Source organism: Hemitrygon akajei, chromosome 6 (genome assembly GCF_048418815.1).
Source record: "Hemitrygon akajei chromosome 6, sHemAka1.3, whole genome shotgun sequence".
Taxonomy (NCBI): Eukaryota; Metazoa; Chordata; class Chondrichthyes; order Myliobatiformes; family Dasyatidae; genus Hemitrygon; species Hemitrygon akajei.
Window position 1 is genome coordinate 56099373 of NC_133129.1, and position 25984 is coordinate 56125356.

Below are 25984 nucleotides of genomic sequence, written 5' to 3' on the forward strand. Positions count from 1 at the left end.
GTATATTTTCATCGTTTGTAGCAGTAGATTGGAAACTGCGCCTGGGAAAATAAGAGCACGAGACCTCTATTCAGCTCATTCAGCAAGTTCTGTCATTGAGCGGCTGATTTGTCACCAACCTCTACATTACCTTTTTGCTCTATTTTCATCATTATCTGTGCCAAACAAAATTCTATCAATTTCAGCTTTGAGAATTCACCTGATACATGCTCAGAGCAGTCTTGCACAATGCTTGCAGGGCTAAAGATGAAAATTGAGCCCTATCTACAGTATAAATCATTTAAACTCCAAAGCAGCACATTGATTCTTGTCTTCTAAAGCTGCCAATTCAAGCAACACCATCCAAGTCTGAACCAGAGTTCAAATGGTAAGCTTATCCAAAATTACATTTCGTTTACAGCCTGACTGGAAGGTCCATTAAAAAAAAATATACAGGGCTTTTAACATGGGAGAAGGAGGAGGAGGAGGAAAGAGAAGGCATTCCATCTTGTGAGCATCATTCCGAAGCTTTCAGCCATTGGAATGCTCTGATACTGAGCCCAGCATGAATCAAATGTCGATGAATTTAAATGTTTGTTCTTGTGTAGCCTGTGCAAGTTTAGCTTTCAATATAGCTAAAGGGGTTGTTTGAAAAATATATCAGTGTAGGAGGAATGAAAGCAAGCATTCCACATTTTTCAGGATGGTTGGAATACCTAATGGAAACAGTGAAATTCTAACTATCAGTCATGGAAGCTCTGCAGGTGCCCACAAAAGGTCCAAACCTCAGGATGGTAGGGCATATGGAGTTTTAAATTATCATCTCATTGACTCAAAGACAGGTTGCCAATGCATCAGCGGCATCCAGTGCCATTCTCTCGTTCAACACAGACAAATTCCACAATGCAGTGAGCAGCCACTCACTCACCGGTAAACTGCCATTAACAGAGTCTTCTCTCTGGATTTTCAGCCTTGGGAAACAAGCTTCAGAGGATGTTGCAATAGTTTGCAGGCAGCACAATTTACTCTTCACAATCGTGTCTTCCCTCATGGATGCATGCGTTCAGCACAAAATGGAGCAAGCTCCTAAACTTTGTGCAGTGCTGCACATGTACTTACAGCGAGTGCAATTTACCAAGGTCACATCATCACAGGGTTCACTGACAATGTGAACAGTGTTCCAGTAAAATCATCAGTCATAACTTAAATAGCTGGGACACCGCTATTAAAAAGCTTTTCATTAACTGTCTTGTCACAACGTCACTTGCACTTTAGTTGTCAACCTGCACTTCACTTTCCTTGTAACTATACGCTATATTTAGCATTCTGCTTTGACGCAATTAGCTGCTTCTGACCTATTTGTTCTGTTACTAAGGTTCATAAGTTTTTGACTACTATCTTGAGTCAGTTTGACCAGAGCTGGGTTTCAATATGGTAGAATGAAAGGTGAAAAAAGCAGCCTACATTGGGGGGAGAAAGGCAACAATATTTGGACAGGTACTTCAATAGGAAAGGTTACAAGGGATATGGGCTGAAGGGGCTGTTTCCTCTGCTGAGTTACTCTCTGATTCTATGACTCTAATAAATAATGGGCAAAATTTGCTTGGCACAAGTTTTATTTCCGTCTGACCTGTGCCAGGGTTGTAAATGGACCTACAGTAACCCTGATACAAGGAATGCTGAATAGATAAATACCATGTTGATAAGAAATGTAACACAACACATGCAATACTCTGTTCTGGACACTTCTATAAATATCGCCTCGCTCTGTATTCACAGCACAGTTATTATTTTACATGTAAATTACTTCCCATTTTCCGACCAGATTGCGGTGTTTTTTTCCCCTCTCTGACCGGTCATTCTAATTCAAACTCCATTAAAACCAGACTCAACCAGATTATATTTGACTGAAATTGGCAGAACCATGAAATCTTCGCTCAACTATAGTCAAAGCAAACAAGAGGTGGATTTGCAGAAATACCGAAACGTCTGTCAACATCAGTGCAGCAAGTTATGACAAACACTACCTGATTGCAATAGTAATTACCTCTGTTGCAATGACTGGCTAAACTATTGGAAGTGTGCAAATAAATTCCTTTACTTCCCTTATCTATAGTTGACAGTCTCATCCCTTATGTGACAATATGAAGTATATAACATTTAGGACTGTACGGGGGGGAGCAGCTGGTTGAGCCTCAGTCTCACAGCCCAGAGACCCAGATATTCAATGTTGCCTGCATAGAGTTTGAAGGTTCTCCATGCAACAGTATGGGATTTCGCTGGGTGCTACATATTCAGATCCTTTCACTCAAAAGATGTGCTGGTCAGTGGATTAATTGGCCTGTCTAAATTGCTGCAGAATGTAGCAATTTTCCTGGAGTGCAGGAGAATGAGAAAAGCATTGAGTGGTATAGATAAGGTAAATGCAAGCAGGCGCTATTTTCCACTGAGGTTGGGTGAGACTAGAACTAGTGGTCATGGATTAATGCTGAAAGGTGAAATGTTTAAGGGGAACATGAAGAGGTACTTCTTCTCTGGTGAGAGTATATAACAAGTTGCCCAATGGAAGTGGCGGATGAGGGTTCGATTTCAATATTTAAGAGAAGTTTGGATAAGTACATGGCTGGGAGGGGTATGGAGGACAACGGCTCAAGTGCAGGTCAGTGGGATGAGGAGAATAACAGTTTGCCACAGACTAGATGGGTCAAGGGGCCGTTTTTGTGCTGCAGAGCTCAATGACTCCATGTAAGTGAGTGGTAGAATCTGGGGAGTGTTGGTGGGTGGAACAGGAACATTATAAAATTATGAGGGGTACTGACAGAGTAGAAATTTGGAGAAGTATCTGAATTGAATTGACTTTATTTCTTACATCCTTCACATGCACGAGCAGTAAAAATCTTTATGTTCCATCTCTGTCTAATTGTGCAATGTGCAATCATAGTAATTTATAATAAATAGAACAGTAATTGTAACACAGAAATACATGCAAATCAGCGTGAGTTAATCAGTTTAATGGCCTGGTGGAAGAAGCTGTCCTGGAGTCTGTTGGTCCTGGCTTTTATGCTGCAGTAGCGGTTCCTGGATGGTAGCAGGTGGAACAGTTTGTGGTTGGGGTGACCTGGGTCTCCAATGATCCTTCAGGCCCTTTTTACACACCTGTCTCTGTAAATGTCCTGAATAGTGGGAAGTTTACATCTACCGATACACTGGGAAGTTCACATCTACAGATGTGCTGGGCTGTCCGCACCACTCTCTGCAGAGTCCTGTGATTGAGGGAAGTACAGTTCCCATACCAGGCAATGATACAGCCAGTCAGGATGCTCTCAATTGTGTCCCTATAGAAAGTCCTTAGAATTTGAGGACTCATGCCAACTGTCTGAGGTGAAAGAGACACTGTTGTTCATTTTTAACAACATAGCCAGTATGTACAGAGAAAGTGAGGTCCTCGGTGATGTCGAAGAATGTCAAGGAACTTAAAGCAAGGTGAGAGGGGGTAAATGTAAAGGAGATGTGTGGGACAGGTTTTTTAAAAACACAGACCATGTTAGGTGTCTGAAACAGGCTACTAGGTGCATGGAAGAATCAAGTGAAATGGTGGCATTTAAGAGGCTGTTAAAACTACATGAAAACTGCATGGAATGGAGGGAAATGGATCATGTACAGACAGAATATGATTTAGCATCATATTCAATGCAGACCCTGTGGGTCTGTTGCTGTATATTCTGTGTTCTAACTGATTCTAGGGAAAATTAGCAGGGAATGGGATTGCACTATGACTCGGCAGATTTGTGATAGGCTTAAGTGTTCTGGAGTAAATATGATAAAACATAGACTTTACGATTCAAAGTATTACCAGACAAGAGCTGAGCTAACTTTGAGTCAAAACTCAAGAGGTAAAAACATCAACAAAATGCTAGAGGAACTCAGCAGGCCAGGCTGCATCTATTGGAGGTGGGGGGGGGGGGGGGGGGTGGGGAATGTACAGTTAATGTTTTGGGCTGAAACGTTGATTGTATTTTTCTCCACAGATGTTGCCTGGCCTGCTGAGTTCCACCAGCATTTTATGTGTGTTGCTCGGATTTCCAACATCTGCAGATTTTCTCCTGTAGGTGGAAACATCAAGTTGATAATAGAGATAACTCTTTCACTTTCTTACTGTTGTGATAAGGAACTATGGATGCTTTCAAAGCAAGATCAACCAGATTGCCTGCCAGAATTCTTAGATTTCACCAAAACCTTTCCGAGACGACATTCATTTTAACTGTTGTTTCTTAAATGCTGCATTTCTGAGCCTCCTTCACTCCGTTAAGGTTCCTAACATCAGACAATATTAAAAACATTGTACATAATGTTGAGACAGTGTCTCTTTGCACCATGTGTGCAGCTGCGTTCTGTATTTCACAGAGATATAGCTGACTTCAGTTACGCTGAATGTGTCGGTAAGATCAGAGGGCTTCTTGACACACCAGATAGACTGGACTGCTGACCTGGAGAAGGCAAAAGGTGGGGGTCTGTGTTTCATGATAAACTCTTGGTTTGGATGTAGTGGTCTTGTTGCACTCTTATTCCCCAACCTGGAACATCTATTGATTACATGCCGGCTGTCTACTTACCTAGAGAGTTCTCCTCCATCATCCTGACCGCAGCTTGTGTATCACCAAATGTCGATGCTATGCAGGCACTTGAGGTATTGAGTGCCATCAGCAAACAAGAAACAGCCTACCCTGATGCCTTTCAGATCATTGTCAGGGACTTCAGTCGGGCTTGTTTGAAGAAATCTCTGACCAATTATCATCAACATATCACCTGTAGCGCATGAGGTCCCAACATACTTGACCACTGTTATATTATGACAAAGATTGCCTACTGTGCCATCCCTAGACTTCATTTCAAGAAATCTGACCATCTGGCTGTCCTCCTCCTACCTGCATACAGGCAGAAGCTAAAGAGCAAGGCTCCAGAGGCAAGGACAACAAAGAGGTGGTCGCAGGAGGTGGAGGAGTGGCTACAGGATTGCTTCGAGCTGCTGGACTGGGCCATGAAGGACTCATCAGAGGGTCTGAACAAATACACCATGGATGTTACAGACATCTTTTTAAAAAACAGTAATAGACAAGTGTGTCACCACAAAATCATTTAGAGTCTTCTCCAACCAGAAGCCCTGGAGGAACCATGAGATCCAAAATCTGCTGAGGGCCAGATCAGTTGTGTTCAGGTCTGGCAACCAAACAGCAGGTCCATGTATGACTTCCAACAGAAAGCCATCTCCAGATGCAAAGTGGCAATTTCAGACCAAGCTTGAATCACTGAAGGATGCTTGACAGGGCTTAAAAGCTATCTCCTCCTACAAAGTGAAACCAAGCGACATAGGTAACAACAAGGTTTCACTCCCAGATGCACTCAATACCTTTTATGCTTGCTTTGACCATCAAAACATGGAGGCACATTTATGAACTCCCTCATAGCAAGACGACCCTGTGATTTCAGTCTTTGAGACAGACGTGAGAGCATCCTTCAGGAGGGTGAACCCATGGAAACCACCTGGTCCCGATGGGGTACCTGGCCAAGTACTGAAGACCTGTGCTGATTAACTGGCTGGGGTTTTCACTGACATCTTTCACCTCTTGCTTTGGCAGTCTGAGGTACCCACCTTCTCAAACAGCCTTTAGTTATACCAGTGCCTGAGAAGAGCATGGTAACCTGCCTCAATGACTATTGTCCAGTAGCACTTACATCCACTATGATTAATTGCCTTGAGAGGCTGATGATGAAACTTATCACCTCCTGCCTGTAAAGCAACTTCGATCTGCTCCAATTAGCCTACTGTCACAACAGGTCAACAGCAGATGGCATTTCCTTGGCTTTTCATTCAACCTTGGAACACCTGGACAGTGAAGATTCTCTCCATTGACTACAGCTTGGCATTCAATACTAACATCAAAATTAATCACCAAGCTTCAAGACCTAGGCCTCAATACCGCCTTGTGCACTGGATCCTCGATTTCCTCGCTTTCAGACACAAGTCAGTATGAATGGCAACAATATCTCCTCCACAATCTCAATCAGTACAGGTGAACTACAAGGCTGTGTGCTTAGCACCCTGCTCTACTCGGTTTATGACTGTGAGGCTAAGCAGAACTCCAATGCCATATTTAAGTACGTTGATGTCACCACTGTCATTGGCCAAATCAAAGGTGGTGATGAATCAGTATACAGAAGTGTGTTTGAAATTTGCCTGAGTGGTGCCTTAACAACAACCTTCCACTCAATGTCAGCAAGACCATGGGGCTGGTTATTGACCACAGAAGGAGGAAACTGCAGGTCCATGAGCCAGTTATTATTGGGGAATCAGAGGTGGAGAGACCATTTGACCAGGAGATATAGGAGCAGAATTAAGCCAGTCATCCCAACGAGTCTGCTCCGCTATTCCATCATGGCTGATTTATTACCCCACTCAACTCCATTTTCCTGCCTTCTCCCCATAACCTTTGACACCCTGATTAATCAAGAAGCTATCAACTTCCACCTTAAATTGACCCAATGAAATTACATGACCTGCATAGGTTTTTGTGGCAATGAATTCCACAGATTCATTACCCTCTTGCTAAAGATTTTTTTTTCTTCTCTATTCTAAACAGATGTCCTTCTATTCTGAAGCTGTGCCCAGTGGCCCTAGACTCTCTCACTGTAGGAAACATCCTCTCCATGTCCACTCTATCTTTGCTATCAAGTATTCCCCAAGTTCACCCTTTCATTCCTGGGATCATTCTCGTGAACCTCCTCTGGACCCTCTCCGATGCCAGCACATTTTTTCTTAGATAAAGGGTCCAAAACTGCTCAGAGTAAGTGTGGTCTGACCAATGCCTTATAAAGCCTCCAAATTACATCCTTGCATTTGTATTGTAGCCCTCTCAAAATGAATGTTAACATTGCATTTGCATTCCTTACCACCAACTCAAACTACAAGTTAACCTTTAGGGAATCCTGCATGAGGACTCCCAGGTCCCTCTGCACCTCTGAATTTTCTCCCCATTTACTAAACAATCCTTCTACCAAAGTGCATGACCAAGCACTCCCTTCATTATATTCCTTCTGCCACTCCTTTGCCCATTCTGATCAGAATTTCACTTTCACATCGTGTTGGTGAAGTACACTGACAACTTGCTGGCATCAGACAGAACTATAACCTAATTTATTAATCACACTTTCTTCGGAAATGATCACTGCGACCCGTAACTTCCTTTTCGGAGTGCAGCCTTTGAACTGCCTGTATGACCTGGGATTTTTAGGGTGTGAACAGAAGCCTCAAAGGTTGGTTGCGGCAGCATGTACAGGCCAAATCGGGGCAGCAGGCCCCAGGCCCAAGAGTGGGTAATGAGCCAATGTTTGGCCATTGCTGGAGTGGACTTGGAGGTGATTCAAAGTGGCAGAACTGAGGTGGGCAGAGCCAAGATGATGGTCGGCCGATTTATGTGCTGGGTCCAATCCCCAGAGTGTATCAGAGTGACAGGGCCTGGGCCTGAGAGTGAGGAAATACCCCCTGTTTGGCCAATTTAAGTGCTAGGCCAGATTGGAAAAGTCAGGTATGGGTAAAATCGAGCTGGCGAGGCCCAGGCCTAAGAGCATATGCAAGTGGAAGGGCTTGGGTCCGAGAGCAAGCAGCAACCCAAGGTTTGGCTGATTTAAGTGCTAGGCTATATTGAAAAGGTCAGAGTTTTGGGACCAGAGAAGAGGATCTCAGGATCACTGCTTCATGAGCTTAACTCGTCTCTGCGCTGAACTGAGGCTGTGGCCTGCAGCTAACTTGGTTACAGTGATGACTGGCTTCATGGCTGTGGAGTCACCTTCGTGAACTTCAGTTCTGAATGTTATTTGCTTACTTTTATTGTTTGCATGATTTGTTTTGTTCTGCACAGAGGGTGTTTGACATTTTTCTTAAATGGGTTCTTCTATTAGGTTTCTTTGTTTTGTGGCTGCCTGTCACGAGATGAATCTCAAGGTTGTATGTAGTATATATATATTGATAATCAATGTACTTTGAATTTTGAACATTCTCCCAATCGGTCCTTCTGCAGACACCCTGCTTCCTCAACACAATCTGCCCCTCTATCTACCTTCGCATCATCTGTAAACTTTGTCACAAACCCATCAATTCCTTCATCCAAAATATAGACATACAACGTGAAAACACCTGGTCCCAACACTGACCCCTGCAGCACACCATGAGTCACTGGCAGCCAACCAGAAAAGGCCCCCTTTATTCTTACTCTTTGCCTGCTGCTAGCCAGCCAATCTTCTGTCCACACTAATATCTTTCCTCTAATGGACTCTAAGATGCCTCATGTGTGGTATCTTTTCAAAGGCTTTCTGTAAATCCAAATAAACAACATCCACTGACTCTCTTTGTCCGTCCTGCCTGTTACTTCCTCCAGGAATTCCAACAGATTTGTCAATGTCAGAAAATTTAAATTCCTCAGTCTTATCATTTCAGAGGATGTGTTCTGATTACAGCACATAAAAGAAAACAAAGAAAGTACGACAGTTCCTCTGCTGTTTACATGTCATCTAAAACTTCAATGAACTTCTACAGATGAGCGGTGGAGAATACGTTGACTAGTTGTATCATGGCCCTTGAATAGAAAAACCTACAAAAAGTAGTGGATACAGCCCCGTCCATCACAGGCAAATCACTCCCCACATCGACATTGAACACATCTACATTGAGTGTCACAGGAAAGCAGTATCCATCAATGACCCCTACCATCCAGGCCACTGCCATCAAGCATGAGGTACAGGAGCCTCAGGACCCACACCACCAGGTTCAGGAGCGGTTATTACTCCCCAACCATCTTGAACCAGAGGGGATATCTTTTTCACTCACCCCAACACTGAACTGTTCCCACAACCCATTGACACATTCAAGGATTCTTTATCTCATGTTCTTGATATTTATTGCTATTTTTTCCCCTTTTGTGCTGTATATGCACAGCTTGTTGTCTTTTGCACTTTGCTTTCTTGTCTTGCATTATTTCCATTGTGTTTCTTTGTATTTACTGTGAATGCCTGCAAGAAAATGAATTGCAGGGTTGTAATTATATGGGGACATACATGAACTTAGTTAATAAATTTACTTTGAACTTTTGAGCTTGGTTTTGCTATCAAGTGCTGTTGACAATGTCTGAAATGACTGATTTTACAATGGTAGGAGAGGTGTTTTGATAACTCTAAATAACTTCATTGATGAGACTAGAAAGCTTCCACACTGAAGAATACTATTCAGTTCCTCATGTTTATGCTGGATCACAGTTGGTGAAATCTATAAAGAATGCTGCTTCTCTTATTTCTCAATGGACCAGCTTTATATTATTTGGACATAATTACCTGAACTTCAGCCTGAACTGGCTACATCATGCTTGAGATTAAGATAAGGGGAAAAAAAAACACCATCTTGCTTAAAGTATCCACGTGCAGAATTCTGGTGAAGATATGGCCAAGTTTGTGTGAAATACATTTGCCAGTAGAATAATGAAAAAATGGCAATGTTGTTCATTACATACTTAACTCTAATCAATCAGCTCCTAATCACTATTTCACAGAGGATATAAAAATGGGCAGAAATATGCCACTGTGAATCTCTCTCTAGGATTTAGCCATTAGCCACTGAATTAAAAGTCTGTGTATTTAATTCTTACTCCAGAGACTTGAGTCCAAATATCTTGGCTAAAATTCTACTGCATGCTAAAGGAATGCTGTGCTGTTGGAAGTGGTTCCCTTAAATCAATGTTGTGCTGTGGGTCAGACTAAATTCTGAGATGGAGGTATGAGCCCCAGGATAATATGAAAGTTATTGGGGATATTTTGACTAATATCTTTCCCTGAAACAAAATAACAAGGAAAGATTAGCTTGACATCACATAGAAACTGGTTGTACACAAACTTGGTTGTCATATTTTTACATTATAGGAACATACACTTCAAAACTTCTTTATTGACTTAAGTGTTTTGGCATTTTGTAAGTTTATGAAATTAAATGTGCAAATTAACCAATTTGTTCTTTTAATTGGTTAATTGCTACTCTTCCTCCTCCCCAAGTATACTACATGTTGTAATTTAGATTATTCCAAAATGAAAGAGAGCTAAATAATCTGGTTGTGAATGAACCATAGTCATAGAATGAACAGGCCTTTTGGAACAGTGAGTCCACACCCCCATTTGCTCTAAGCATCAATCCCATTCCAGTTGTTCCAATTTCCCATGTACACTCCACACTCCCCAGACTCTATCACTCACCCTCACAAAGTTCAAAGTAAATTTATTATCTAAGTATATATGTGTCACCATTTTCTTGTGGGCTTGCACAGTAAATCCAAGAAACAATAAAATCAGCGAAAGACCACACCCAACAGGAGAGCAAACAACCAATTTGCAATAGACAACAAACTGCAAATACAAAAGAGAATAAAATAATAATAATATAATAATAATAATAATAATAATAATAATAATAATGTAGAGGAAACCGGAACACCTGAAGGAACACACACAGTCACAAGGAGAACATGCAAACTCCACACAGAAAGCACAGAGCTCAGGATAAAACATGGGACGCTGGAACTGAGAGGCTGTGGCTGTACAGCTCTGGCACTGTGCTGCCTTGTCAATAGTGGAAGGCAAACTGTTTCCACCATTTAGAAAAACTGTTCCATTGATGGATCACTCTGTCATGACCTGATTGTTTCTACTCAGTATATTGCACTGAAATGATGAAAATATCCGAAGTCTCTCAAAGGATGACAATAAATTCACAGAGAAACATTAAAATTGACAGAAGTCCTCAAAACTAAATCTTCATGGCATTAGAATTAAAAGCACAATGAGAACAATTCTTTTAGCATCTGAACAGAATAGGAAATGGGTAGTGAGAAAGCATCAATGCACCCTTTCTCTGGCTGCACAATGCATATTGCGTCCTCAAGTCAAATGTTCGTCAGGCTACTGTGTTTCATCAATTTAATGTGCCTAAACGGGCACTAATCAATTCTAATGCACCTGTCTCTTTGTTTATCCACTGGGCATGGATGATATTTTCTGCTTTAACAGTAGAAAAGAAATTCAAACAGTGTGCTTGCTATTTGCATCTTTTAGCTGATTTCATCACATTACGTTTTAAACATGATACTCAACAGTCTGACAGAAGAAAGAACATAGAAGCGTACGGTGCAGAAACAGGTCCTTCAGCCCACAACATTGTGCAAAGCTAATGACTCCTAAATTAAACTGATCTTCACTGCATGCACATGGTCCGTATCCCTCCATTTTCTGCATAATCTTGTGTCTATCAATGAGCCTCTTAATTAGCTCAATTGCCTTCTACACCATCCCAGGCAGAAAAATCAGGCATCTGTCAGTCTCTGTGTTAAAAAAAACATGTCCTGAACATCTCCTTTGAACTTTCCCTCTCCCCCCTCCTCTGTATGCATATCCACCTCAGGAAAAAGAAACCGGGCTGTCCACTCCATCTGTAAACTTCTGCCAGGTGTTCCCTCAGCTTCTGGACAGTTCTTCTTTTAAAGAAATCATCTCCTTACAGCATGATTACAGTGTCTAAGTTGTAGGTATTACCCACCTGCAATGTACCACCATGGGGCCAGCATCTGGAGGGTTGCAAGCTTTCACTCGCCGTAGGAAGGCTAGGAATGGTGTGGGGTGCTCTGGAACCCCATGATCAGGCCATGCAGTGAATTGGAATTGTCTCACCTCCCTCTTTTCACTGGAGCCAATCTGTTGGGGCAAGGTGGATTCATTTACAAACTGACCACCACACTGGCAACAAATTATAAAGGTTTAATTCAGGCCGGATGGTAGATAGTATTTTCCAGTCTGATGTACACTATGACTTCCCATCACATTTATTAAGCTTAGTCTTCCCTTCCAGATTTAACACCTGCAAATCCAAGTGAAACAGAGGAAGCGTGGACATCCTGATCCACATGTGTCAGGCTGCAGTAAGTGTGTGTGTAACCATGATTGCTTGCAGAAGAATGCAACAAGATAAGCATGTAGCAGTGCGATGCTCTGCATGTGATTCAGAGGAAAAGACCTTTCTTTAACATCACCTCTGACAACAGGGCAATCATATTGGGAACACTGTATCTACGGAAAGATGTACTCACCCTGGAGACGTTTCAGCAGAGGCTAACAAAAATGATCCAGACTTGATGGAGAGCCTTTAATGGCTATAGGCCTGTTCTCAATGGAGTTCAGAAGAACGTGTGTGTGTGTGTGCGTGTGTGTTGAGGGGTGTAGGGGACAGCGGGGGGGGGCGGGGTTAATCTAATTGAAATCTATCAGAAATTGAAAAGCGTAGATAGCATGAACACGGAGCAGATGTTCCCATTAACACAGAGTCTAGGATCTGATAGTACAGCCTCAAAATAACAAGATATCCCTTTATAAATGAGATAACGAGGAAATGTTTCAGCCAGAGGGTGGTAAATTAAACAAAGCTTAATAGGTCAACACACATAAAATGCTGGAGGAACTCAACAGGTCTGGCTGCTTCTATGGAAAAGAATAAATAGTCAATGTTTCAGGTCAAGACCCTTCATCAGGACTGAAAAGAAACAGGGAAGAAGCCAGAATAAGAGGTGGGGTAAGGGGAAGGCGTACAAGCTAGATGAAGCAGCACCAATGCTGTTGTTAATGTACCGCAGAAAGATTTGCGAGGTGTTACCAGTGAAGGTTTGGAATATGGACTGTTTTTTTAAGTAGTCAATGAAATGGGAGGCTTAGCTGGGGCTCATGCATGCACCCATGGCTAGATATTGGGTTTGCAGAAAGTGGGAAGTGCCAAAAGAGAAACTGTTGAGAATGAGGACCAATTAAGGATAAACATAGGAGAATAAGAGTTTAAACCCTTTTTGTGAGCCCAAGCAGGACACAAATTATTCAATAAGTGCATTGCTCTAGATCTCCTATGAGAAGCCTGATATGGTACATTTTTGAAGAATTATTAGTGAGGCTGAATCTGCCATTTGCTGATAAGTGCATTCCTTCTATACCATACTTTGCTAGCTGCTGCCGTGATATGAAGGCTGTGGAACCATCACTCAACAGGCAAGCTTGGTCATTGAAACCAAAATCTGAAGTAGCTTTGGCAGCAGACACTGCTTCTCATGCCCACACTATGATGGACTCACATAAAGCAGTGCATCATGGGAGTAGAGCAAAATGCAAATTGCTGGAGGCAAGGGATGATCCACGATTTGGGATGAGAACCTGAATTAAGACTGACAGTGTCGAGGAAAGATGGCCGGTACACAGAAGTGAGAGAAAGGGGTGAGACAGGCTTGTACGTGAAGGCAGAATCAGGTGAGATGGGAGATGCTGGGCCAATGGAGCCAGGTGCAGGAAGGAGTGTAGGGAAGGGGAGATTACAGACACACTTGAAAAGCGAGGCGTGGAGTTGTGTGTGTGTGTGAGAGAGAGAGGGAAGATATTGACAGAGAGTGGAGATGGTAGAGGAAAAACCATTGGGAGACGGGGTTAATGGATTGCATACACCTTAGTTCCTGCTGTAATATTAATGTGCATTCTTTTGACTTAAGATTTGCCATATTGGCAGAGGTCATTCACATAACAAACATGGAAAAGTACCTGTCCCCTTGCATGTCATTCAACTTCTACTCTCAGTTAAACATGCTAAGACTACAATAAAACTCTTTGTGGCACGTATGAAGTAACAATACCTGGAGTTGAAATGTTTGTTTAATATATCAGTGTGAAAACAAAAATCAGACATCCTGTAGTGAACAGAAGCCAATACAGGTCATCCTCAGCCTGTGAGTGCATGAACAGCCCATATACAGTAAACTGGTTAGTTTTAGAAAACAGGAACTAGAGAGTTCATGGATCTACATCTAAAGCATTCCTGTCAACAAGATACAAAAAATGACCTTAATCATAGACAATGTACGCTGCCTGACCCACCGAATTCATCCTTGAATATAATCCTACAAACCCTTTCATTCCCTCATACTGTAGAAACTGCGATCAAGTAGAATTCTTAAATCCAGTACATGTCACATTCCAGGGCTTGACCACCATATTTGTGCTTCTTGGCATGAACTGAGTTTTAAACCTTAATCTGTGGTTATGATGACTAGAGTTCTTCTCTGTTCCCTTTCAAGTAGAAAGGTCAACATGGATTCCAGCTAATGTTCAGCTCTAAGAAACTTCTAGTAAAGTGAAAGCTGCCTTCAACTATTCATGACAAGAACATATGGATCAGTAGCTCTGTTCACTGCGCCAGAACAGGATCAAACTGGGTTATAAATGTTACAGCGGCAAAGAAGATTTTCAACATACTTGTAAAAAATCTTTAACGGAGTAAAAGTTATACCTTGTCTAATGTTAATGTTCTAACACAATAGGTTGCCAGTTCAACTGTATCCTGCAGAGTGACTTGGATTAATCCTAAGGTTTCTGTACCCCTGGAAGGCCAGTACTGGTCACATTTCACCTGCAAAAACAGAAAAAAAATTAACTGGTTTTAAAATAATATGCTATACTCATCAATACTTTGTTAATTTGCTGCTTATTATTAAACTAGTTATGGTCACAATAACTAGAATTCCTTGAATTTATTATGAAGTCAATAATTTCACTGCACTGAAACTGGTCTCAGAAGAAAATTTGCATTGTTGGTAAAATCTGTCAATATTCAAGGGCTTTCCAATCTGATTGACTTTTGGAGATTGACCATGCTTAATACAAAAAAACAAATCCCTTGGTCAATTATTATCTTTTCCAATGGGAAAGGACATTTTGTATGTAGTACGGCAAGTAATGGAAGGTTTGATTAAATAAAGGCTGAGGTAATATTTCCACCCATTTAGCAGCTGTTGACATTTATTCCATTTATCAGAGAAGGGCTTTGGGAGCTTTTGCAACATAGGACCTGAAAATGCATTTTAATTTTGATTTCAATTGGTCCTGCAGCCAAAGCAGTAGCTACAGAAGACCAAAGACATCCACCAGGAGATTCAATGCTGTAAAACAATAAAAGATGAAAACTTCCAAGGGGGGGGGGGTGAACACTTTTATAGGCACTGTACCTTAGACTTACACAAAGCAAACTTTGCATAAAAATGGAAATAAAAAAATACTGCAGATGCTATAAATCTAAAGCAAAAATGAAAAATGCTAGAAATCTCTTGTGTCTTATTAGACAACAAGAACAGTTTAATAATCGAGGGCATGGACTTAGGATGAGGGAGTAAGTTCAAAGAGAATGTGCGGGTAGAATGGTCAGTGCCTGGAATGCACTGCCAGGGGTTGTCATGGAATTAAATATGATAAAGATACTTGAGGTTTAGAGAGGCAAATGAATATGCACAGAATGAAGAGATATTGCCATTCTGTAGAAGGAATTAACTTAATTAGTTTAATTACTAAAATATTGGATCAAGTGCTTTCCCAGTGTATATGATCTTCTTGGGCTTCCAGTTGGGTACAGGTATCAATTCTAACCAATGTTTCGATAACAAACTCAGCCATCTTCATCAGGGATGCTGCCCAGGCATGTCTAGCTCTGTGGTACAGATAGCCGGATCATCAGTTCCTCCTGACAGGTTAGTCTGTTCCACTGGCTTCCTCTGTCCTTCCTTGTTTACAATGGAATTTCAATTCTTACTTTGAGCAAGACCTTTATCTTTGTTAAAACTCTTATTCTTTAGGTTTTATTTCAATGGCTTCCTCCAGCAGGCAGCCCCGAAAGCCATTGGCATGGCACGATAGTTTTGTGCTGTCGAAGTCAATCCTATGGCCTCTGTGAATGCAATGTTCTGTTACCGCCGAACATGGTGGGACAAAGAAAACCTGATCGGACAAGAACTAACCAAATATGCAGGACAAATGATAGGGTATGTATACCACCAGACAGCATGTCCAGGCGTCATCCCTGATGAAGATAGCGGAGTCTGTTATTGAAACATCAGTAAAATAGATAGCTGTAAGCCTGAGAAGAGTTAATTTGTTTCTTTCTTTTGTTTCTTTTTGTTAATTTCTAGTTTGGTTAGTTCAGAACAACATCATGGGCCAAAGGGTCTGTTCCTGTGCTCTACCCACCTACTTAGGTCAGTCAGCATTTGTGGAAAGACGAACAGTCTTTGGTCTGTGCCCACATTAGACATTCTCCTTTACTAAACCAGTTGCTAGCTGTAAATATTTACTCCCGGATCTCTTCACATACTTCCGTACTACAAAATAGATTCAACCTCAAAATGTTTTCTGGAAATTGCATTGCTATTTTACATAACTTGCGCATAAGGCAGTTCACCTCCTGAAGTGCAGGTTGGAGATGCAGGGTATTATTTCACTTCAATACCTTTAAATCAAGGTTTCCAGAGGAATGTTGATAACTTACCAGCCTTATCTGCTTAAACAAATGCATCTTCAGGTTAATGAGTATTAAGAAGCTGTGTCTGTGGCATGCAGGATATCAAAATAATAAAACACAAAGGCATAACATTTTATATAAGCTGTTAAATGGGGCAATATTATAATTATACTAATTACTGCTGGTTTTGCTGGAGGGCTGTAGTTGAGGAATGCTATTAAATTTATTGCAATGAATAGATTTTGAAAGCAAACATACCTTTTTATTGCCACTACCAATACTTAAATACATAAAACGAAATGCGTTAATCATTACGTCCTTATCATAAGAACAATTCTTGGCAATTGCATAAACAACCACAGAGGATCAAGGTGTTATGAGCATCAAATGAACAATATTTTATACAGTACTGCATTCTGTTTCCCTGTGAGCAATTATGCAAAATATTCCAATTTGACACCTATGGTTCAATTCTAACGATCAGGCTGTTTATTCTGGCTGTGCAATTTTAGATATGGAATTCTTTGAGAACCTCTGCACTGTGACTAAAACTAATATATTACTGTAATATTTTTCAATTCTTTTCGCAGCACACTAAATTTATCATTTTGCTCCAAACTGCTATATTTGCATGTGATTTGCTTTTGAATGTTATTTCAGAAATTCAACTAACGTGGAAATAAAACTAATTATTGTTTAATCCATAAAGAATTTCATGATGATTTTATCAGCTGAGAAGAGAATTTCCCATGTGTTCATTCACACAGTTGCCAGGACGCACATACAGATTTTAAAATGAGGCATTAACTGGCAACTCATATTTTCAGTCAAATGAAACATAACCTCACTGAATGCACATTCCACTGAGCAAATCTTTCGGAACTGGGACAGAAATAAACACACTTTCAGCTATGAGTGTTGTTGCTACTTCATAAGGCCCATAATGGTTGGAATTCTTGTCTTACATTCTTTCCGCAAAACAAAGGCATCAACAAACTATCTGCCAGGCCACCCCTGTAGACTACCAAAGCTTTATTCAATGACTGAAAGTATCCATCTCTAATAGGACTGAAGCACAGCAAAATGATAACAGCCAGACCAACAGCCTTAAGCAACAAACAACCTGCTGGAAGAACTCAGTGTGAGGAAAAGAATTATCTATGTTTTAGCTCAAGCCTGCATCTGAGCTCAGCCCAAGACGTTGACAATTCCGTTTCTCTCATAGATGCTGCTCGAACTGCTGAGTTCTTCAATAGGTTATTTATAATGCCATTTCTAGCATCTGTACCCTCTTGTGTCTCCACAGCCTTAAGCAATTCATAACCTTGTTAAGTTGATAGGGTGGAAGATGTTTCTCACTTTATACACGTTCTGCTGTGTCAGGTTAAAAAAGCATCTTAAGCCCCAATATAGAAACGTCAGCAAATGGTACTTGGTGATGCCATGATCTGCCTGCATTGTACACTCCTACTGGACATCAACTTTGAAAGTAGTAACCCCATTAACAAATACAGCATGTACACAGGTCCTCCAGCCCAAATCCGGTCTCAGAAAAAGACAGGCAGCTTTGCTGTGCCCAAGCAAAAATCCCTACAAAGCTCAACTTTGCCCTCTGTACTTTTGATTCCATTATGTTGTTGTGAAGGTATCAATGGAACCGAATCAGAAGTTTGATCAAATAGAAGCTTATTGGTTGGGTGTGGGATGGGGAAATTAATTGCTTCATTTCCAGACCACAATTGCTGAAGTCAGGTGTTCTCATTTTGGGGTTCACAGACCCCTTGGTTAATGGTATGGCTACATGGCATAAAAAAGGTTAAGAGCCCCTTGTTTAAGCCATTTCTATATTTAGACCATCTTTCTAGACTGGTAAGTTAATTCAGTTCCATGAGATTAAAAATTTCTATTTTTACATGGGTTTATTACTCCAGAATGTCTGGTATGCAAATATCTCAACTGTACCATACATATTGATGTGCTCAGTGTAAAAGTCTGGCTTATGTCATGCCACCTGCTTCCTTCCCTCCTACTTAAAGGCTTCAACTGCTGCTATGTTAAACTTCCACTCTCTCCTCCTCATATATCAATGATGAAGGATGAAATCTGGGGAATGGTTATGTTCCTCTTCTACTACAAATCACGGATACCCACCTCACCAATAATGGCTTCATTAAGGCAGAAACGCGTGGGTCAATTGTTCAACTGGCATTGAGGATTTGCTCACAGGTTAACAAGCAGAATAGCTAAGTCAGAGGCAGTCATCAGTCTGAACTAAACCTGTAAGACCATATCAGTGTAACAGAAGCATGTGGCACAATGCACCATCTGCAGAACATCAGGTAGGTTGATGCAACTTATTGAAAGTGGATTTCTGTCCTCCTGCTTTATGAAAGCACAGTAACATGATACTTTAATTGCTGTACTCCTGGGATAAGCTGGACAACTAAACATTTTGGGACTGGCTCAGAGAAGCCATTGCTTTTCTCAAAACATTGTGAAAACCTGAGTCAAGTGAGGAGCAAAGACTACGAAGGAAGAATTGGAACCAAGGTCTTGCCTAGGAGAGGGCTAGTAAATGAAAATCCATGAAAAATGAGGTGGGAAAGATAAAAAGAGTCAAGAGTAGAAAACAATGAGTTATTCTGCCTATCGATTTTACTCAACAGGATGAATAGCCTAATTCTGTGCCTACGTCATATGGAGTGGTGAACACCATTGCTCTTTGAACTTCAGCAGCCGCAGAGGAAGTTCATACTCTATACTAATACATCAAACTCTGATGCTGTCTATCTTACCCGTGATCGCTCTTCCAGTTTGGTCATCATCACAACAATTGCACTTCGTTGCTCCCAGATCATCCTCCAAAAATCTCCAAATGTCTCTGGTAGAGGCCCTTGTGTCGCAATGTATGCATTCTGCTTTCGATACCCATCAATGTAGTTGGAGTTGGAGTAATCGCTTCCTGGAATGCCTACAAAGGAAGTGAAGGAATGGATTTGTAAGTCAGAAAATTTCAGCAGAAAATAGATTTTCTTTAATCTGCTTCTTCAGCTGATGTGTTGCCATAAGACAATGGTACATTCAAAGATAATAGTGCTCGTTAAACTAATGTATTTATAATGTTAGTGAGCTCATGAAAACCCAGCAGCTCATCTTTCAAAAGATTAAATATTTAAAACCTTTGGATTTTCTTAATGCTATGTTAATCTAATTAAAAGGCAGATGCAGCCACATCATCTTCTCTCAACAGGCTTGTATTATTCTTGAACAATCTAATGCACCTCAGAGGACAGATACTTTATACAGGACGCATTTGTTTAACTGCACAATACTCCCCTTTTCTCCTGCCAAACTATTACAGGCATTGTTTTTAGATAAATGACTATTTTCTATTGCCAAGGAAGCACTGAAGCAATGCTCCCTAGCTAACAGTTACCATTCCTCTTTCTCTTTATTGTCTGTTTTAGCTAAAAGTTATTTCCCTGATTCTTCAGGTCCATTTGGGTCTTGAATATCTGATAATGCTGACATCGAGATTGCTCTTAAACTACAACAGCCAATCAGATGAAACCTCCAACTCTCGATCTGTTGTGACCTTTTCCACATGGAAAGTTGTTACATGGGGCTAAATTCAACAGTTTTAGTAACTAGGCATGGGAATCACAGTATGACATTTATCACACAGGTACAATAGCTAAGTGAGATGGCTAATGGAAAGTACGGAGGTCTGAAAGCAGTAGTAAAATGGAATTGGTTTATTCTTGCCACACGCACCAAGATCCAGTGAAAAACTTTGTGCACAGATCATTTAATGCATAAATATATTGTGGTAATAAAAGGAAATCAGAATGCGGAACTACATTAATGTTAAAATTACAGAGAAAATGCAGGAAGACAAATATAGTGCAAGGGTCATGATGAGACAGATTGGGAGATCAAGTGTTCATCTTTTAGAATATAAGAGGTTTATTCAAGAGCCTAATAACAGTGGGAAAGAGGCTGTCCTTCAGCCTGGTAGCACGTCTTAGGCTTTTTTTGTGTGTTTGAGTTCATAACTTGAGGACTGTTGGCAATTTAGATTCCCTGTTTAAGATATGATGTGTTATTTTTGGAGGCAGTTGTGAGAAAGTTGAAGTTTAGAAAAGACGGGGGAGAGAGAGAGAGAGAGAAAGAGAGGACAGAGAAGAGAAGAGGGAAGGAGAGAGGAGAGAGAGGAGAGAGGAAGGGAGAGAGAGGAAGATGATCTTATTGAAATACACAATTTTAGGGGGCTTGACAGGATAAATAGTGGAAGAAGGTTTTACCTCATGGGAGAAGCTTGGACCAGAGAGCCATGTGTCAGGAAAAGGCAGCAACAATTTGAGACTGAGATAAGAAGGAATTTCTTCTCTTAAAGGTTTTTAAAACTGTGGCTTGTCAGTTGTGAGCAATTCCTTGGCACAGGAAACATTGCTGCTTGAATATATTCAAAGCACTATATCTGCACCAACTACTAACACCCATTTACACTGATCATTATGAAGGCCAATTTGATTCTTACACTTCTTCAACAATGCGTAAGTAACAGTGAAAGAGGCGCTGAAATTAAAGTGAAAATAACATGGCAATGGCTTCAGTCAGAAAAGTCGATGAATTCGATAGCACTAATGAAGGCTAGGAGTCAGATATCAAGAGGGTTGAACTGTATTGTAACATGAACAACATGGTAGAGTAAAAGAAAGCCCCTGCACTTGTTACAAGGACGTGAAGTCCCTTACACAACCTAGTAACCCCTGAAAAGCCAGCAAGCAAGATGAATACAGGAGGAATGGACACAGACTAACCCCTATAGACATCAATGGATCTGAGGTTGAGAGAATGAACAGCTTTAAGTCCCTCGGCATAATCATCACCGAGGATCTCATGTGGTCTGTACATACCGGCTGTGTGGTGAAAAAGGCACAAAAAAGCCTCTTTCACCTCAGACAATTGAGGAAGTTTGGTATGGGCCCCCAAACCCAAAGAACTTTCTACAGGGGCACAGCCCAGCGCATCTGTAGATGTGAACGCCCCACTATTCGGTGCATTTAGAAAGATAGCTGTGTAAAAAGGGTCTGAAGGATCACTGGAGACCCGAGTCACCCCAATCACAATCTGTTCCAGCTGCTACCATCCGGGAAACGGTATTGCAGCATAAAAGCAGGACCAACAGGCTCCGGGACAGTTTCTTCCACGAGGCCATCAGACTGATTAACTCACACTGATTTGAGTGTATTTCTATGTTACATTGACTGTCCTATTTATTATAAATTACTATGATTGCACATTGCACATTTAGACAGAGATGTAATGTAAAGGTTATTACTCGTCATGTATATTAAGGATGTAAGAAATAGTCAATTCAATTCGATTCAAATATGGGTAAGTCTGTTAAGGGCACCTTATCGAGCGCTTTCTGAAAACCTAAGAAAATAACGTCCATCTGCTCCCCTCTATCCACTATGCTTGTTATATCCTCAGAGAACTCCAGCAAGTTTCTCAGACAGGACCTACCTTTGCTGAATCCATGCTGTGTCTGCCTGATGGTCCATTTCTTTCCAGACTATTTCTTCTTTAATGATAGCTTCAAGCATTTTCCCAACTACAGATATTAAACTAACCAGCCCATAGTTTACATTTTGCCTACATTTTTTTTTGAACAGTGGCATGACATTTGCTGTCTTCCAATCCTCTAGGACCTGCACTGTGTCCAGAGAATTTTGATAAATTATCACCCGAGCCTCTACCATAACTTCTGCCATTTATTTCAGTACCATGGGATGCATACCATCAGGACCAGGGGACTTGTCTATCTTTAGACCCCCAAGTTTGCTCAACATTACCTCTTTAGTGATAGCTATTGTATCAAGGCCGTCATCTCCCATCACATCCATAATATCTCTCTTTGACACGTTAGACGTGTCCTCCACTGTGAAGACCGACACAGAATAGTCATTCAAGGCCTCGGCCATTTCCTCATTACCCAATATCAATTCCCTCTTCTCGTCCTCCGAGGGACCTACATTCACTTTAGCCACATTTTTCCGCTTTATCTAATTATAAAAACTTCTACTATCTGTTTTTATATTTTGTGCTAGTTTATTACACAATCTATCTTTCCTTTCTTTATTGCTCGCTTAGTGGTTCTTTGTTGCTTTTTAAAGTTTTCCCAATCTTCTGGTTTCCTACTATTCTTGGCGACTTTGTACGCACGAGCTTTTAGTTCGATACTTTCTTCTATTTCCTTAGTTATCCGAGGCTAATTCTCTCCACCCTTACTGTCCTTGCTTTTATCTGGAATATATTTTTGTTGAGCACTGTGAAAAATCTCTTTGAAAGTCTTTCACTGTTGCTCAACCATCTCACCATATAGCCTGTGTTACCAGTCTACACTAGCCAAAGCCTCCCTCGTCCCACTGTAGTCTCAATTGCTCAGGCATAATATACTGGTTTTCAATCAAACTATTGCACCTTCCATTTGTATGAGAAACCCATTCATACTGTGATCAAAGGAGGTTAGAATGTGAAACACACACAATGTCATTGAATGGTGCAAAATGCCAAAACTGTTATCAATGTGGCAAATCCTCCCATGATACAAATGGTTCAAAGAAAATGTCTGCTGAAAGTGTCACAGACAGAGAGTCTGCAAGGCAGACAAAAAGCACAGCCCAATGAAAAGTTGCAAACACAAAACTAAGCATGTGCATACAGTTACCGAATGTAAAACAGAACGAGACAAAGCTGAATTGTCATGCCAAGAACTGCATAGTATAATGAAAACAGATCACAGGATAATCTGGATCACAATAGATGTGTCTGGTATAAAACTGAAAATGGTGATGGATACAGGGTCAGCTTTGTCCATAATTCCTGAGGCTGACTATAATAGGCTGTTTGCTAAGATACCATTAGAGAAGACCTCAGTGATCATAAAGGCTTACACAGATGAAAGGCAAGCTGGAAGTAAGTGTAACGTATGGAAGCCAAACACAATTAGAGCTTTATGTATTGAAAAGTGGAGGGCCAGCAATTACTGGACGTGAATGGTTGAGAAAAATCCAACTAGACTGGCACTCAATCAAAGCTCTCAGTGTGACATCAACAGGCAATGGCAGCCCAAATGGTAGCACTAACCAGAGACTGGCACAGCTGCTTAATGCTAATGAGGTGTTTGAGAAGGGGATTGGTAAACTCAAAGACATGAAGGCCGGAATTGAACTGAATGAAGCAGTAACACCAAGATTCCATAGTGCCCAGTGCCTTATGCACTATGTCCTAAAGTGGAGCTTGGAGGCATCTAGAATTTTCTCCAAGGTTGAGTGGAGCAATTGGTGATCAAGAAAGGGAAGGCCAGAGCCATTCACATATATGGGGATTTCAAGATGAGCATCATCCTGGTGCTATGTATTATGCAGTATCCCCTGCCATGAATAGAAGACATTTTAGCATCTTTAGCAGGTGGGGAGAGGTTTTCAAAGATTGACTTGTCACAAGCCCGTCTGCAAATGGATACTGAAGAGTCAAGCAGGAAGTTCCTCACAAATAACACTCTCAAGGGACTGTTCCAATGTAATTGTCTTGTCTTTGGTGTCACTTTAGCCCCAGCAATTTGGCAAAGGGCAAAGGTCCAAGTGCGCCAAGATTTCCCAGGAAAACAATGTTACCTTGATGACATCATTGTGACTGGCAAAAATGATGAAGAGTGCCTCCAGAACCTTGGTAAAGTGCTTACCAGGCTGAATGAGTCTGGTCTGCACGCAAAGAGAGAGAAATTTGATGTACAAAAAAGCTGGATGAACTCAGCAGGTTGGGCAGCATCCATTGAAAGAAGCAGTCAACGTTTCGGGTCAAGACCCTTCGTCAGGACTAAAGAAGGAGGGGGCAGGGGCCCTATAAAGAAGGTGGGGGGATGGTGGAAAACCAATCAGAGGAAAGATCAAGGGGTGGGGGAGGGGAAGCTGGGAGGGGATAGGCAGGCGAGGTGAAGAAGGAATCTAAGGGGAAAGCACTATGAGTAGTAGAAGAAGGCAGAGTCATGAGACGTGATAGGCAGCTAGAAGCGGAGATAGAGTGAAGATAGGATGGGGGAATGGAGAGGGAGGGAATTACCGGAAGATGGAGAATTCGATGTTCGTACCAAGGGGCTGGAGACTACCCAGACGGTATATGAGATGTTGTTCCTCCAAATGAAGTTTGGCCTCATCATGGCAGTAGAGGAGGCCATGTATGGACATATCTGAATGGGAATGAGAGGGAGAGTTGAAGTGAGTGGCAACCAGGAGATCCTGTCTGTTGTGGCAGACGGAGCGTAGGTGCTTAATGAAGCGGTCCCCCGATCTGTGTCGGGTCTCGCCGATGTAGAGGAGGCCGCACCGGGAGCACTGCAATAGATGACCCCAACAGACTCACAAGAGAAGTGTTGCCTCACCTGGAAGGACTGTTTGGGGCCCTGAATGGTGGTAAGAGATGAGGTGTAGGGACAGGTGTAGCACTTACGCTTGCAGGGATAAGTGCCAGGTGGGAGATCTGTGGGGAGGGATGTGTGGACCAGGCAGTTGCGGAGGGAACGATCCCTGCGAAAAGCAGAGAGGGGTAAAGAGGGAAAGATGTCCTTAGTGGTAGGGTCCTGTTGAAGGTGGCGGAAGTTGCGGAGGATAATATGCTGGATCCGGAGGCTGGTGGGGTGATAGGTGAGGACAAAGGGGACACGGACCCTGTTGTGGTGACGGGAGGATGGGGTGAGGGCTGAAGTGCGGGAAATGGAGGAGATGCAGGTGAGGGCATCATTGATGACGCCAGAAGGGAAACCACGATACTTAAAGAAACAGGATATTTGGGATGTTCTGGAACAGAAAGCCTCATCCTGGGAGCAGATGCGGCAGAGACAGAGGAACTGGGAATAGTGAATAGCATTTTTGCATTTGGCAGGGTGGGAAGAGGTATAATCAAGGTAGTTATGGGAGTCAGTGGGTTTATAGAAGATGTCAGTGGACAGTCTACCTCCAGAGATGGCGACCGAGAGATCGAGAAAGGGGAGAGAAGTGTCCGAGATGGACCAAGTGAATTTGAGGGCTGGGTGAAAGTTAGAGGCAAAGTCAATGAAATTGATGAGCTCAGCATGGGTGCAGGAAGCAGCACCAATGTAGTCGTCAATGTATTGAAGGAAAAGTTGGGGAGCAGTACCAGTATAGATTTGGGTTTTTGAGAAATTTGAGTTTTTCAAGAATGAAATCTCATGTTGTGGACATGTCATTGACAAGCATGGCTTACATAAGTCGCAAGAGAAGAATGAAGTAGTGCCACAGGGACCCAAATGGAAAATGTGTCACAACTCAGGTCATACTTGGGCCTTGAAAACTATTACCACTGGTTTCTCCCAAACATTGCTACAGTGCTGCATCCATTAAATGTATTTTTACAAACAGAAGCAAAGTGGGAATTGTCAAAAAGATGTGAAAAAACACACACCTGATGAACTGCTCATCCGTTATTACCCGTCTTTTGCCTGGCGTGCAATGCTTTGAAGCCATTTTGTTACACATTATGAAAGGTGGATCTGAATGCCCAAATGCATCTGCTTCAAGA

At 41.6% G+C, this 25984-nt stretch overlaps 1 protein-coding gene across 26 annotated transcripts in view; it reads right to left on the bottom strand.

The window, feature by feature from the left end:
• The window catches only part of LOC140729077 (receptor-type tyrosine-protein phosphatase delta-like), a 2395537-nt gene that overhangs the window by 49828 nt on the left and 2319725 nt on the right, over positions 1 to 25984 (bottom strand). For all 26 annotated transcript variants that reach the window (XM_073048383.1, XM_073048384.1, XM_073048388.1 and 23 more), the window contains 3 exons: positions 19174 to 19349; positions 14381 to 14500; positions 11606 to 11760 (listed from right to left, as the gene is read on the bottom strand). In XM_073048383.1, coding sequence (XP_072904484.1) covers positions 11606 to 11760; positions 14381 to 14500; positions 19174 to 19349 — 451 coding nt within the window. The remainder of the gene's footprint in view (positions 1 to 11605; positions 11761 to 14380; positions 14501 to 19173; positions 19350 to 25984) is intronic.